This window comes from Cyprinodon tularosa, unplaced genomic scaffold (assembly GCF_016077235.1).
Source record: "Cyprinodon tularosa strain WSP-4 unplaced genomic scaffold, ASM1607723v1 ctg648, whole genome shotgun sequence".
NCBI classification, from domain to species: Eukaryota; Metazoa; Chordata; class Actinopteri; order Cyprinodontiformes; family Cyprinodontidae; genus Cyprinodon; species Cyprinodon tularosa.
The window spans coordinates 70,001-85,774 of record NW_024039394.1 but is presented as its reverse complement, the minus strand read 5'-3'; the positions used below and the strand labels follow the sequence as shown (position 1 = coordinate 85,774).

Below are 15,774 nucleotides of genomic sequence, written 5' to 3'. Positions count from 1 at the left end.
AGAAAAGAGGTCAAGGTGATACTTTAACTTTTACCAGAGTTTTTTTTTAACTGCAGTATCTATACTTATACCTAAGTAACATATGTGTGAACTCATTGGTTTCCTCTCAGTTATCTCTCAACTTATCTGAATTAAAGTCAATTTCAAATTGACTCTTAGTTTATTTACTGTTTTTATTGAACTTATTGATTTAAAATAATTATTTAAAATCCAAATCTACAACCACCCTCATTCACATTTTCTCCTAAATTATCACGCTATATGTTTACATTACTTATTGGCTGCATCTAAATATATATATATATATATATATATATATATATATATATATATATATATATATATATATATATATATATATATATATATATATATATATATATATATATATATATATAGTAGTTATGAGGCTGATATCTATAGTGATCTCCTCAGCTGCTGCTGCTCCAGTCGCTCTTCTAAGCGGATCTGTAACTTTCGCTGCTTCCTGCTGTAGAACTCGGAGCCTTTTCGCTCCTCTCTGCAGTTTTTAACGGTTTATTATCCATTAATCATAAACCATAGACGGAGCATTGTCTCTAAACCCAAATTAAAAACTAAAAGCCTCGGTGGATGGTGAGCTGAGCTGCGGGCTGAGGAGGGACAGATTTCAGGTTATAAATCCTAAAATCATTTATTTTTTTTCCACACATTCATTAAAATACTGAATTCTTAAAATCTCAAATAAAATGGAAATGAAAGTTCTGACGGAGCGAATGGGAACGCCCACAGACCCTCCCCACACCGCGTCAACGTTCATGGAACTGTGACGTCACGGTGAGTGAGCCGTTACCCATTCAAATCATTCCCCAGACGGGCAGCATTGGATGCAGATCGACAGAACGTTTATCCACATTAACAACCCAGAAGGAATGAATTCAGTATCAGAAATGCCTTTTTCAACATCAGAAATGAACAGGAACATCCCCATCCTCATTCCAAACCTGGAGGAATTAATCAGACAACAGCTGAACACATTCTCTCCAACAGAATGGACCCTGCTTTTACAGGGTGTGAAGGATTCACACACGACTGAAGTCCTGGCAGACATTCTCACCAACATATTCCAGAAATGTGTGGAGGAGACGCTGAAAATCCTACTTCCAATGATTGGAAAGATGTTGGCTGCTAAAACACAACCGGAAACCATTGGAAATATCAATGTGACATTGAGCCGCCCGATTTCAAGAGCAATCCCAAATGTTCTGGATGTTGAACCAGAATGGATTGCTGAGGGAAATAAGATAGACGCATTGATGGAACAGGAGGTCTCTGATAAGGTTACATTGCTGGTAAACGAGATCCTACAGACCCCTGAGTTTTCCGAGAAACCAGTGGTATACGTGAGCCGATGCTTCGGTAATCTGAAAAACTTCAGAGAAATGCTTTCAGAGACCTATGACTGTATCCGAAGATATGTGGCGAAAATCCGTTATCGTTTCCCTGAGAAATTCTGCTGTTTATTTACAAAGATGCATGTTTTCAAAGCATCTTCAGGCCAAGAAGAGACTGGATCGCTCTCTTCAGAGAAACTTGTAATGACTCCGGCCTTGCAGGAGTCTCTGACCAATGGCATCGCTGATATAATTCTTAATGCCACAGACATCTTTGATCAAGACGCAGAGCCAGAACAATGGGGTAATCCTTTTGATATAGCAGAACTGTCGCAGGAAATCAGCAGAACTATCATAGAGGAAATGAGTTCAGCTGGAAAACCACAGAGCCGTTCAGGTGACCCCCTTTTTAATATTGAAAAAATCGTTGTCAAAATCAGAACCATTTTTCATTCAAGGCTCAGAACTGGCAGCTCCGACGCAATCGCCAAACCTGAATTTTCCCAGTTTGTCATACAGCAGTTTAAGAACATGTACGCTTCTGTGCAGAAAGCTTTACTTGCAGGTGACACCAACCTGGTGAAGCTGTTCCGTTACGGATTGGACCAAAGCATTTTGCTTGGACGTACGCCGGACTTTTCGTCACCAAAAGGCCAGAAGGACACAAAAGACATTCCCAAACCAGATTACCAAACCATCAAATCTGAAATTGACGACTTGTGTGACGAACATCTTGGAAATCCATTTCTGGATGACATGATCCAGGAATTTGCAAAGAAACTGACTGATCAATTATACTCAGATGTCATGAGGGAGTATTTTAGTAAAGTTCCCTCTCCTCCAAATGAAAACTGGCTGTCAGATTCTGACCTCTCCATAAAGAAAACTAGAGACACCTTTGGGGAGATCCAAATTTGCCCTGAAGTTTTCTATGCCAGAACTGAAGACGAAGTTAGGCTTTTCCTTGGAAAATGCTTTCTTTGGGTAAAGACAGAAGAAATGGAGGGGATAAGTGAAGGAGACAACGTGTGCAGCTTAGTCTCGAAGATCGATGATCTGGTGGAAACATTGTCAAGACAAGCAAGCCCAGAAGCCGGTGTTCAGAATTTCTCAATGGAGGAAAATGAACCGGATGAGCATCGTTTTCAAGAACTAGGGCCGAGCACTCCCCAACCCCAAAATGAACAAGACCTTTCCCAAGAATCAGGGTCAGACAGCAAACCATGTACATTGGAGGAAAATGCTGACCGGTCTGCATCTGTCTCTGGTGATCCAGTTTTATCTTTTGAAAAGATTCCGTTTGATCTGCCCAGGAAAAGAGAAGAAACATTTGATGAGAACCAACATTTGGCTTTCTTTGTAATGTCCACAGTGTTGAACTGTTCAAAGAAAAGAGGCGGACCCCTGACGTCATCAGAGATAAGACGGATCTTATCCAATCTGTCGGGAAAGAAAGTAAAGAAACTTGCAGACCTGCCTAAAGATGAAAAATTAGCAAAAAAGATCATTACAGATATCCGCAAACAACTGAGAGAGGAGTTTGGCTCGGATCAAGCGATATACAGTGAAATGACATCAGACACTGTTAGTCCAGTTGAGACTGTAGTGTTAAAATATTTGAGAAGTCATCTCCCAAAACCCCGAAACAGTAAAACTGATGTCTTCTTTGGGGGATTTAGAAACTTTTTCAACGGCCTGTTCCGAAAAAAGAAATCCTCTAACGGCCAGTAGATGAAAACTACAGGCTCTGTTTTTTTTTGTTTTTTTTTCTTTCTTTCTTTCCATCCATCCATCCATCCATCCATCCATCCATCCATCCATCCATCCATCCATCAGGTTTTCTCCAGGTACTCTGGTTTTTCCTATAAAAACATTAATCTAACAGTATATTCTAAATATTCAATGTTTCCTCTGCTTGATGCAGGCCAATGATTTGACCCTTCTCAAACAGACTAACATCTTTTCTACGACCACCGGATGTGTCTTTCGACATGGTTGTTTAGGAAATGAGAAGCAAGTCATTGCACCAGTTGGGGTTAAATAACTTGTTTCCAGCTGAAAGATAATCGGCCATGCAGTAATTATCCAATAGGAGGCTCGTACCTATCTCCTTAGTTGAATCCACGTGGCGACCTTTTTTTTGGCCAGGCAGTGTATAAAATCATACATATACACATTCGAGGGTTTGGAGCCAGAGGGGCGTAAGTGGCATTTGACCAACTTTACAGGAGAGCGAAAACAAAATCATGACCAAACTTTAATCAACTGTATTTATTAACCTTCAACGTCAACATTGCACCCACATACATACTTGTATTAAGTAGTAGTTCAGTAAACAGATTATGATATATTAAAGCAATTAACATATTGTAAAACATTACAAAATCATAAAAAATAGGTAAAAAAACAGCAGATACGCCCTTTTGACACCAAGCATATACAGAATTTGTAAAGAAAATAAGGCGTATCTGCTAATTTACATACAAAATATTGGCTTCAAACACTTGACATTCATAAGAAAAACAGTCTTATTTTATTATTTTTGCTATTATTATCATTTATTAATATTTCATTTATTTAGCCTGGGCGTGGCCAAAATTAGATAGACCTATTTTAATTCTGAGTCATGACAGAAAAAATATGTATTTCATTTAAAACAGTTATTCAGTTAACCAGTTAGTTCACCTTAAAACATTTAAACATGTAAAACTTTGACATTTAATTTTTGACATTTAACATTTAAGTTCTTTAACTCTAACATTTAATTTAATGCGTCATGTTTACACATTCCACTTGTCAACTACACATCTGTACTATCAGTGCCTACTACTTTCAGGGAGTTGTAAAACTCTGCATAGTAATTAGGAATACTCCCATTGGTGCAAAGGGTGAGGAGATCCTTTTTTTTCAAGGCATTTATGCCTGGGGGGCTTTCATACAGTGAGCTTGGTGGTTGTATGGTGCTTGTGGCTCTGGTTGGTAGGCGTACCATCATCTTTTTGAAAGTTGGGGCAGTGACATCATACTTGAAGTAGATTGTCTTCGGGTCTTCTTTCGTGTAGCGGAACCACTTTATCTTCTGCCAATGGACAGCTTGTCCCTCCTCATCTTTTGATCTGTTCTTCACCGTGAGGTTGGAGAGGGATTTGAAATCAAGGAAATCCTTATGCAGAAGCTCATTCACACAGTATGGGTTTCCCTGCCTTGCCATCCTCACCAGTGTGTAATACCCATCAGGGGAGTAGATGCACACTTTGCGCCTTGCAGTTTCTACTGCGGCATGCACACTGTCACATTCCATTTGGCTGTGCCCCGACTCCATGAACTTGTGGTCAATTGTTGAGAGAGGCAGCGAGCTCACAGCATGCAAGCACATAGTGCTGAAGGCTGCATTTCTGTTCTGTCCCCACAAGTGTCTGAGTACAGAACAACATGTTTCACTTGAGGACTAAGTCCTTTAAGGTACATGTGAACACATGTGCTGATCTCAGAAGATCCACGGCCACCTTCCCCCTCATGCCACATGTAGCAGTCAACATCCTTACAGCCCATGTCATACACGGTGAGGTTGTATGTACTCAACTTTCGTGAGTAAAACAGGCTACTCACATTACTCCATGGAGTTGTCAAGACTTGCTCAAGGTCAAAGGTGACAGCCTTGCATGATTCATCTTCTTTTGCTCTGTTTTTATCAGTTTCTTTCTGTTCTCTTGCCTTGGTCTTTCTTAATTGGTGGGCATTGTATTCCTCACTGTGCTTTGTTTTTTCGTGGTCTTCTAGACGTTTATACCACTCGCAGTATTTGCATGCATCTTTTTTAGGAGTATGGAAGGCCATGTTAAACTCCTTGTCAAACACTGACCTATACATACTAAGCTTTTCTGGTTGGATGTTCCACTCTCCACATTTCTCTTTATACAAGTCATACATTTTCATGAGATTTAGAGAACCTTCCAGATACAGCTTGCTTGTGTCTTTTCTGGAGTAGTGAGATTCAAGTGTGGGAAATGAGCGGATGTGTTCTCTGATCTTTTCTTTGCTGCTTTCTGGGATTTTGTTATGCGGTGCATGGCGTCCTTTCTTGCTTGGAGGGGTCATTCCCAAATCACTGTGTGTGAGGGCGCCTGCTGATCGTGCAAACTTCTCTGAAATATCATGAGGGTAGTTTTTGTATCTTACCTCCATCACTGAAATGAAGAGCAATCTCTGAAGCTTCATCTTCAACTTCATCACTTTCCCTTATTATACTGATCAAAATCTTTTCTGCCTCAGTCAGTTCTTGCATGTCTGCAGTTCTGTCACTTATTTTAGCACTGGGCACCACTTGTGTTACGCCCTTTTGACTCTGAAATGCACTGCAGGGTCTGGTATTACTCAGAGCCACAAGGGCGTATATGTACATACGCCCTTCTGGCTCCAAACAGTACTCCACCTTTTTGGTAAGGTCTTTGTTGTTTTATTGTGGACTTTTATGGACCTTTCTGCCTCGGGCGCCATAGACCTCCATTATTTGAATGTCAGCAGACAGCAAGAAGCCTCCCAGATCTCCAGATGCATTTGAGATATCAAAAAAGTACTCCAGAGTGTTGTTCAGCATGGGGGGGAGTAGAAAATGAAGGCCAATCATGTTTTGGGTGTACTATTCCTAAGCATTTATCTTAAGATATGTGAAGTAAACATAGTGTCAGTTGTATGATGACATACAAAATATTCATGATTCTTTTTTAAATCTGGAATGAAATGAATAAGTAGGAGTAGGCTGCTAAATGCTAACTGATTTTTGTTGAAAATACTTTTATAAATAACAATTAGTCAATCCAAACTAAATAAATGATCACTATGCATGAATCATTAATGGATACATTTATTGTCGTTAAGTTTTGCAAAGAAAAATATAAAGGAAATTGCAAATATATTCAAATTTTTATTTTGTATGGAATCAGAACTAATTAAATCTGGGCGGTTCTCATACCTTTTTTCCCCAGTTCCACCTAAATAAAAAAAAAAAAAAAACTTTAAAACCTCAGCACAAGAAGATTTGGACAATAGTATTTATTAGAGTATTTTTTTTCCCTTTACTTTCCTAATAAAAATATTTTGCATTTCAAATAATGCACATGTTTAGGACTATCTATCAGTGTTTACCCTTTATAGGGCAAGTTACTGTTTTTCATCATTTGTTTAACCCTTAAAAAATGGAGCCCACCAGGTCCCTCACATGCAGCCATTCAGCAAAGATACTGCTGTGTGGCTGTACGTGTTATTTTGGCATTTGATCGATTTGATGAGCCTTTAAATGAAAAACAGGGTTTCTTTCACTCTGTGTGTTTTTCATGAATTTCTTAATGAACCACTTTTATTCTTATTAATATATTGGGGCAAGTGGCTGTTTCTTGTTATTACTTGTCCTTAATGTTTGCCATCAAAATATACATATATTTTCAATGTTTCAAAAGTACTAAGGTCATGTCCTGTCCTCTAATAACACCTTTTGCTTAAAATTTAAGTTTTTTTAAGTCTTTTAATGAGGCTTAATCATGATGGAAAAACATTATTACTTCTAGCACAAATTAAATTGCATTATAAATAGGCTGTCAGCACCACACCTTCTGTGATCCGAGTAGTTCTCTGCTCGGTAGCGCTTATGAGAACTTAAAACACATTGGTCAGTTTGTCTAATGTAAAAACAGAAGCTGGTCTATGAGGACTTAGAGGAAGCGTCTTGCTGTCACTTCATCATCTACAGATTGATTTAGATAAGAATCAGGCTCTATCTGCCAGTACGCTGTAAATATAAAAAATATCTCATCACTTTCTTCACCTGCATGGTACTTTCCAACGTCTTGGAGCCTAGCTGACAAAAGGAAGGAAATAGTTTCAAAGACTGAATCAAATGAAGCTGAAGTTAACTTTAACTTTCTAGGAAGTTTGCTTATTTCAATATGTTTTGGACCTCATGGATTTTATTTTTGTAAGCTTAACTTTTTTTAAAATATTTATAGGGAGAGGATTCTACAACTCAGTTGACAGGATATGACATTGATTTGTTTTTAGTTTGTTTAATATGGGCGAGATGCGGATCATTTTAATTTTTATTTATTTCTACCGTACATGAAGAACTACTGAAATTATTTTCAGATTTAGCTTAAATAGATAAATTCATTCTGTGTGGAAAAGAGGAACTATAGAAATCTCCAGATTCCTTTTGTTAGTGGTCAGCATTTGTATTATTTTGACTCTGAAGAAATGTATTTCAGATATCATAAATACATGTAAGGCACTTCCTGTTGTCATGGTGACTCGTCGATTCAGGACTCCACTGATGATGGCTTTTTAAACTTGTCATGCTTAACTCTGATTGAACCTTCTCAGAGTTCCCAACTTTAGTCTAGATCAATTTAGAGTCGCGGATTTGAACCTGACTTGTTCAAACCTGCTTCGTGAAATGCACCCCAGACATGTAGCTTAATTTAACCCCTAGATTGAATGTTTAGGATGAAATCATGCCAAGAAATCAACATATGATCGTAAAGTAACAGGTATGTGTCTCTGTAACTCCAGGTGTCCAAAGCAGCGGCAGACCTGATGTCGTACTGCGATGCTCATGCCAAAGAAGACCCCCTGTTATCACCGGTGCCAGCATCTGAGAACCCGTTCAGGGAGAAGAAGTTCTTCTGCTCCATTCTGTAAACTCAGCATGGACCTTCAGCTGCCTGCCGCAGGAGGGACTTCAAACCAGGACGTTCAGAACACATAGAAATCTTCTAATAGATGGGCATTGCATTTTGTTTGCCCACCCTTTTAACAAAGAGAGCAAAACATCCAAACCACAGAGTAAACGTTTAAGCAGTAAGGGTTGTTGTTTTTTAAAGCTACATGGCATGTAGAAGGGATCTGTACTTTTAGATAACTCGATAGAGGATCATGATAACAGGGAGAAATGATTATCACCCAGGGATGTGATGCACACCCAATCAACATAACATGTTTTGTTTTTTCTAGTTTGTAATTTGTAAACATAGAAAAAAAGATAAAATGATATTGAAAATATTTTGTTGTTCTTTATCGGGGCCTTCAGGAGTTCCTTAGATTGATTTGTGGTTTAGGTGGAACACAGAAAGAAAACAGCCAAAACAACCACTTGACACAACCCTATTATTAATAGAATGTGTTTCTTTTTAAGTTGTTTAGTTTGTGTTTTTATATGTTTCACCAAAATATCTTTCTATAACTATTTGTAGGTGATTAATGAATCCTTTCTCTTTCACTCTTTCTTCTGTTTTATAAACAAACAGGTTAGTTTAAGCTTTTTTTAAATGCAGGATATATCTCTGTACATCTTTCTAAAAGTAAGTTTCTGTGTATCTAAAATTAATCAGGCAAATATGATGCAGTTTGTCTCCTTCAGACACAATCCCTCTTTCTACTCTTTGTACAAAGTGACTAGCAGAGAAACTGTGCTGTGCTGTGAGATTGAAATGTTTGTGTTTGTATCATTAATTACAATATGAAATTGACAAATTGTCTTGTTCTTTCTTTTAATGCTGAGCTCTAGATATAAAAAAAACAAAGGAAAAAGATCATTTTTGAATGATCAAAATAAAAAGCAAGTCCAAATATCTGTGAAGTGAACAGCTTAAAGGGCCTTGTCAGGTTTTATGCCTGTAAAAATAAACCAAAACCTTTTCTTCGTGTTAAAATGAACCAATATAGAGCAGGTGTCAATAATAATAGGGTTTATTTAGCTCTGAAAGGGGAAACATTAAAGCACACTGTCGCCACCTGCTGGCGGAAATTACCCTCGCATCTGTTACCTTTGCAGCTCCAGTTTCATTGAACTCCAAAGTTTTTACCTTTCACTGAGCGCTACTTGTTTCTCTGTTGGAATACAATTAATTTTTTTTTATTTTTGCATTTTTGCCGACCAGAAGGGTAGAAATGTGCAAAAACATTGTTCCTGTACTATGTACTAGGCACCTGTAATGCTTTTTATTGTGAATTTATAAAGCATATGTATTCTCCCCATGGACAAACAAAATAGTTGTAGAAATGTTTCCTTTTTATATGTGCAGGTTAAAAAAATATTAATTATGTCAAACAATGTATATAGATTTATTTAATTGTTTAGTATTATTGAAGTTTTTTTTAAAGATGATTGCAGAAATAGTTATCTGGCATCACTGCTCACTACAACAGTGGTGAATTCATGTAATAAGCTATTATGGCAATATTCTAGTATCATTATTCAGTACAATTTAATTCCATTGAATTTAGGGGATTATTAACAAATAAATGATAACAATTAAACTTTAGAGAAATTTACGTTTGCATTTAACCCATCCCCTTGGGGAGCAGGGGGCTGCCATCGTGGGGCGCCCGGGGAGCAGTGGCAGTCTGTGGGAGTGGGGCTCAAACTCACAACCTCAGGATTCCAAGCCCAGCGCCTTAGAGCGCCATCATGTATAGAAAGCAGCACCAGACGGTAGGAGTTTCATCCTTTGTGTTGCAGGTTTTAGAACCCAGCTCTGAAGGTCAGCCAGTCCCCACTTCAACACAACCGTAAAGCCAGAACTCGCAACATTTTTTTCTAGGTCACACAAACACTATGAAATACGGTAGTAATGCCTGGATTGACCTTTTAAATTTAAACCATTATGTTTTAAAATTACTAGACGGAGTTTTTTTTTATATTATTTTCACCCCTCTAATCGAAGAATATTTTATGAGCTGTTTTAAATATGGATTAATTTGCATTATATTCATTTGTATTATTTTCTTCACTGCTTTATGTGATTAGTTGAATGCTCATTTTTTCCACAATTCCCATCTATTTTCCATGTTTCCACAGCTATTATACAGAATAGGGCATTTCTAGTGAATACTTTCACTTTAAGATTAAACTAGAACACATCCTGATGTTGAATATGAAAGTTATTAGACTCCTGATGTGGAATTTCAAAATAAAGCCCTCCAAAATCTCTAGGTCTAGTCGTCACTTTTGCATAAGTTGATTTCAGTGTTGCTAAAAAAAAAATAGTTTCCAATAATTGATTTCTCTTAAGGGTGATAGTAGAACACCTCCAGATGTTGCTCATCTGGAGGTGTATATGGTGTATGTAACATATACACTGCGGCGTTTATGGTATAAGTCAGTCTGGCTGTGCTTTGGCCAAGAAGATCAGTCTTAATGATGAAGCAAATTCATTTATTGAAGCATGGTGGTTAAAAGATTGGTTTTACCTATAGTTATAGAATGTTCACCAAAGTTTCTCGTGTGAGCTCTGGAAATACTTAATATTTCAGGCATTGGTAATCCTCTGAATCTCCCCTGAGAGACTCATGTTTAGTTTTGGACGGTCACCTTGGGTTCAAAATATATGTTATGTTTATAAAAGTTATGAACTGGACTGGTGACAGAGGGCAGCCATAATGGAGTCCACATTGCACTGGGAAGTGGTCCAAGTTAAAGCAGGCAATAGCCTCAACAAACTCCTCCCAGGCCTGAGTTTTTGTCTCTGCGACGGCTTGTACAGCGGGATGCTTGGCCAGGCTTCATTCTGACAGCATCCCTTACTGCCCAAGGTCACCATTGGATTTTGGTGCCTGCCCCTAAGAGAGGGAACTCCAGACCTCAGTGCCACAGCTATTGGTGGTCCCACTGACCATAGAGGCAGAGAACATGGTCCACTCAGACTCTATGTCTAGCCGCCCCTAGATTCTAGAAGCTCTCCTGGAGGTGGGAGTATAACACATCTCTGACTGAGGGCTCCACCAGATGTGCATCCTCTCTAACAGGATTTCTAATGGTTCATCATTTTGTCATTTTTGGCATCATTTTTCACACAATGAGTGCTCAGTGGTCCAATGTTACCCTGCAGTATCTGGAAGACTGAATAGATCTGATGAGCAACTTTTAATCACTTCTTATAATGATATAACGTGATAATATGTGTGATTGACTGTGACTTTTCTCTCTCTCTCTCTCTCTCTCTCTCTCTCTCTCTCTCCCTCTCTCTATCTCCCTCTCTCTCTCTCTCCCTCTCTCTCTCTATCTCCCTCTCTCTCTCTCTCCCCCTCTCTCTCGTATATATATATATATATATATATATATATATATATATATATATATATATATATATATATATATATATATATATATATATATATATATATATATATATATATATATATATATATATATATATATATATATATATATATATATATATATATATATATATATATATATATATATATATATATATATATATATATATATATACGAGAGAGAGCCTCATATATATATATATATATATATATATATATATATATATATATATATATATATATATATATATATATATATATATATATATATATATATATATATATACTCTAGACTCCAGGATCCAGACTACTAGGTCATCAAATCAATTCAGTTTAGTCTGTCCAATAAACTGCCTGTAGTGTCTTTAAATGTCCAGCAGGTGTCAGTATTCTGCGAGACAGAATCAGCCCAGCATCAACAGTTTGGATTCAAGATGCCTCATTCACTCTATTATGGATATCTATGGCCTCATTAACCATCAGTAGTGTAAACCAAGTTAAACATCCAGTTAAATTTATAGGTAAAGCCATAAATATGGAGAGATTTTTAATATAGCCTCTTTAAAAATACTTGCATTGTAAATATGCCAGGATTCTAAGCCAAGAATTCGAAAGAGTTTGTTTTATTTTGAAAGGAAACACCAGAAAGGATGTTAGCCTGCAGTTTTCTGGTTTGTCCACCAGGTGGCAGCGAATGGATTTTAATGAAAATACATTTGTAATTTTAGTGATTAAAAAATCTCTCCCCGCTCTGACCAGGCAGAATTATTAAACTATAAAAGAGATATAATTCTGAGTAATAAAGCTCCGTATGTTTAGAAATTAACGTGTGTTTTTTTAAAGCTGTCTCCGCCCGGCCTCCGTACTTCCGGGTGTGGGTGTGGACTCCGGTGACTTCAGCAATAATGGAGGAAAATCTCCTCTGCTTTTAGAAAACAGCTCGTTTTCGATCCCGTTTGTATTTTTCTGATCTGATCCCGAAGCTGGAATGTTGTCAGGATGGGAAACCTGTTTGGAAAAAAGAAACAGTCCCGCGTGACGGAGCAAGATAAAGCTGTTCTGGTGAGGAGCCCCGATTAGCAACAGGCTAACGTCTCACCCACCAAACCCCGCAGAGAAATCCAATTATTTAGAAACTTTGTTTTAAAACCTAAGGCGTAAAGATCAGGAACCGTTTTATTTACATTATTTCCCACTTTTTATCAACATGCAGTGAAATCGGCCTGATCACCGAAATAAAAGGACCAAAATAAACAAAGATTTAGCTTCTAATGTTCTTTAGAGAAAAATAAATGAAGCTGGTTTCCTGGGTGGTTTATCGGACAGGTCAACCCAAAGCTGAAACCTGGATGTTTATCTGAAAACTTTTATTTTCGTTTTTGCAGCAACTGAAGCAACAGAGAGACAAACTGAGGCAATATCAGAAGAGGATCAACCTGCAGCTGGAGAAGGAGAGACAGGTGGCCAAACAGCTGCTGAAGGATGGGAAGAAAGAGTGAGTAGAAAAATAAAATAACAATAATAAATAAAATCAGCGAGAACTCAGAGGAAACGTTTGGAGAGAAAATCATTTGATCTTTATTTTAACAGGAACATTTTAGACACCAATCACCCTTTGATTTTGGTGGAAAATGAGATTTATCCATCTATCTCTTTCTATTTCCATCTCTGCTTAAATAAAATCCTGAGCGACACCAAATGAAATCCTCACCATATTTTTTTTGCCGCCTGCTGGTTGACTGATCAGCCTTTTTCAACAGTCAGCTAAGGTGACCAAAAGCATTTTACAGTGAAAATAAAATGAAATTCCCAAATTATTCCAAAGTAGAGGTTCTTCCACTAAGAACGAGCCGTCAGCGTTTAATCTGGATCCTGGAGTCTAGAAGCTGCTTTCTGAACCAGTGAAGACTAAAAGATGCTGATATGCAGAACAGTTCAATAATCCAGTCTGTTAGGATTATTTTATTGATGATGTGTGAGTCTGTTAATCCCTAATAATACCTGCCTTTTACATGTCAGAACTAATATTTCCTCAAACAGTTAATCTAATTAGGACAGTTCCTTTGTCTGGATAAATAGTCATCTTTATTCGTGGCAAAGCTGTGGGAATGAAATGAGAGCCGCGTCCTTCAGATAAGAACAAAGCTGCAGCTGCCTTCTGTAACTATGAGCAACTTCTCTGATCTGATTAAGATTATAATTTCTGTCAAAATCTGTTTTCATGTCTCCTGGTTATTCAATACATTATGAAGTGTTAATTAAGTTTTCCAGAGTGATCTCTTCTCAGGAAAAGAAACGGAAAGAGAGAAAGCTTTAAGGTGGAAACAGAGCTTTCCTTATCAACTCATTTTTTGAACATTTTTTAGGTTTTGTCTTTTATTTCTTACGTTAGTAAAAGCGTTAGATGATGAGGGAAGCTGAATAAGAACCATCCGTGGATCTGGAACCGTTCTTGGATCTGGAACTATCCGTGGATCCGGAACCGTTCTTGGATCTGGAACTATCTGTGGATCTGGAACCGTTCTTGATTCTGGAACCGTTCTTGGATCTGGAACTATCCGTGGATCCGGAACCGTTCTTGGATCTGGAACTATCTGTGGATCTGGAACCGTTCTTGATTCTGGAACCGTTCTTGGATCTGGAACTATCCGTGGATCTGGTTCTTCATGGCCGAGAAGAACAGCTTCAATGTCGAGCAGATTTTAACCTCTGACTGAAAACGATGTATTTTGGTGGAAGATTAGAAATACGCCGATGAGTCGGTCGCTTAGTAAAACGTAACGCTGTGGCTGTGATGATCAGGACGGGTTCAAAGGTTAACAGAGGGAGGATCAATAAAGCTACATGTCTGATGGATTTGGATCTGGTTTAAAGGATTCTCCGAACGCAAAAAAAAACAGATAAACGGTTTTATTTCCTCCTTTCATGTTTTTAAAAGACGAAACTTTAATTTCAGCTAAACATCTTTTTTTAAGCGTGTTTTTATTTTAGTGTTTTGTTTTACTTTGTCCTACAAATGTCGCTGTGAGCCTTTGGCCTCCATGTTTGGGATGAACATCAGTCTGCAGCGATGATGAGGCTCGGAAAATAAAAGCGGCGGCCATTTTTCCACAGAGGAAGCTGTGATGTCACATCATCTCTGTCCAAACATCTGTTCCTCACCTCTAATTGTGGTTTATTCTGCACCAACAGGAAGGCCCTCGTCCTGCTGAAGAAGAAGCGATACCAGGAGCAGCTCCTGGATAAGACGGAGAACCAGATCAGCAACCTGGAGCGGATGGTGAGTGGCGGCGGCGGCGCTCCGGAAGCAGCGGGAACAAACCTGATCCTCCGTTCTTCTGCTCCTTTCAGGTCCAGGACCTGGAGTTCGCTCAGATCGAGAGAAAAGTCCTCGACGGCCTGAAAGTCGGAAACGAGTGTCTGAAGAAAATGCACGAGGTGGGAGATGTTTGCCGGGTGTGACGACGGCGTCCAGGCGCCGCCTCAGAGAGCTGATCTGCTGTGATTTCCCCCCACAGGTGATGTCGATCGAAGAGGTGGAGAGGATCATGGATGAAACCCAAGACGCCATCGAGTACCAGAGGGTAGGCGTCTCAGAGCGAGCTTCAGCCCGGAGCGCCGCCGTTCATCCAATCAACTCATTTTGTCTCTTTGCAGCAAATCGACGACATGCTGGCTGGTTCCTTATCGCAGGAGGATGAGGACGCCGTCCTGGCTGAGCTGGAGGCCATCACTCAGGTCAGTTTGAGGTGAAGCGGAGAAGATTTGCCCCCTGAGGTCAGATCAGCGCTCTTCACGCCGATTCTGATCCGCTTGTGTTTTAGGGAGACGTCCAGCTTCCAGACGTTCCTTCAGAGCCGCTGCCAGACGTTCCTGAAGCTGCTGAGAAGAATCTAGGTGTGTAATCCAACCGTTTGTAGCGTAGATGTGGAACGTCCGAAGACGAGGAAAGATTATGGTGTTGAAAGAAAGTAAATAATGACACTGAGGCAGATATTTATATTTGACGTTGGTACCATGCTTTCACTTTCTGCTTGAGCTTATTTCACCAAAATGGCAGAAAAACTGTATCTTAAATCATTTTTCTCTTCCAAGACATTTTACACAAAAACAACTTACAAAACATTCTATTATACACTAATCATTAACAATTTCAAAGGAACTTAAATGGAAAAAAAACGACAATTGCAAAAAATCCCAGATTTTATTACTAACTGTAGTTCTGAACTCCAGGCTTCATAAACTGTGAGGATCGCTGAAGCAATTTGCCGAAACGGTTCAATGAGGCTTCATC

At 38.6% G+C, this 15,774-nt stretch overlaps 2 protein-coding genes across 4 annotated transcripts in view; both read left to right on the top strand.

Moving 5' to 3' along the window:
• The first annotated feature begins 1,782 nt into the window (after positions 1 to 1,782).
• Positions 1,783 to 8,890, top strand: LOC119799087 (guanine nucleotide-binding protein G(I)/G(S)/G(O) subunit gamma-2-like). 3 transcript variants are annotated; one of them, XR_005282808.1, is made up of 2 exons: positions 1,783 to 3,220; positions 7,935 to 8,067. XR_005282808.1 is itself a non-coding variant. In XM_038308815.1 (2 exons), the coding sequence occupies exons 1-2, from the start codon at positions 5,768 to 5,770 to the stop codon at positions 8,061 to 8,063; spliced, it is 174 nt and encodes a 57-aa protein (XP_038164743.1). In that variant the 5' UTR covers positions 5,753 to 5,767; the 3' UTR covers positions 8,064 to 8,890. The 3 variants fall into 3 exon arrangements, 1 of the variants encoding a protein (XP_038164743.1); XR_005282809.1 differs by lacking the exon at positions 1,783 to 3,220 and adding an exon at positions 4,616 to 5,022 and having other exon boundaries at positions 7,935 to 8,071; XM_038308815.1 differs by lacking the exon at positions 1,783 to 3,220 and adding an exon at positions 5,753 to 5,812 and having other exon boundaries at positions 7,935 to 8,890.
• Positions 8,891 to 12,332: 3,442 nt separating this feature from the next.
• chmp6b (charged multivesicular body protein 6b) overlaps positions 12,333 to 15,774 on the top strand; it is a 4,945-nt gene continuing 1,503 nt past the window's right edge. Inside the window, exons 1-7 of the mRNA XM_038308822.1 lie at positions 12,333 to 12,542; positions 12,866 to 12,975; positions 14,673 to 14,760; positions 14,832 to 14,918; positions 14,999 to 15,064; positions 15,138 to 15,218; positions 15,305 to 15,377. Of these exons, the coding sequence (XP_038164750.1) occupies positions 12,480 to 12,542; positions 12,866 to 12,975; positions 14,673 to 14,760; positions 14,832 to 14,918; positions 14,999 to 15,064; positions 15,138 to 15,218; positions 15,305 to 15,377 (568 nt within the window). The 5' untranslated portion in view covers positions 12,333 to 12,479. The remainder of the gene's footprint in view (positions 12,543 to 12,865; positions 12,976 to 14,672; positions 14,761 to 14,831; positions 14,919 to 14,998; positions 15,065 to 15,137; positions 15,219 to 15,304; positions 15,378 to 15,774) is intronic.

What these genes read in the sequence shown, in the direction of transcription:
- LOC119799087 (XM_038308815.1), top strand. Translation starts at nt 5,768, where the DNA reads ATGTACATACGCCCTTCTGGCTCCAAACAGTACTCCACCTTTTTG. An exon ending in AACAGTACTCCACCTTTTTG is followed by an intron (nt 5,813 to 7,934) that starts GTAAGGTCTTTG and finishes CTGTAACTCCAG; the next exon opens with GTGTCCAAAGCAGCGGCAGA.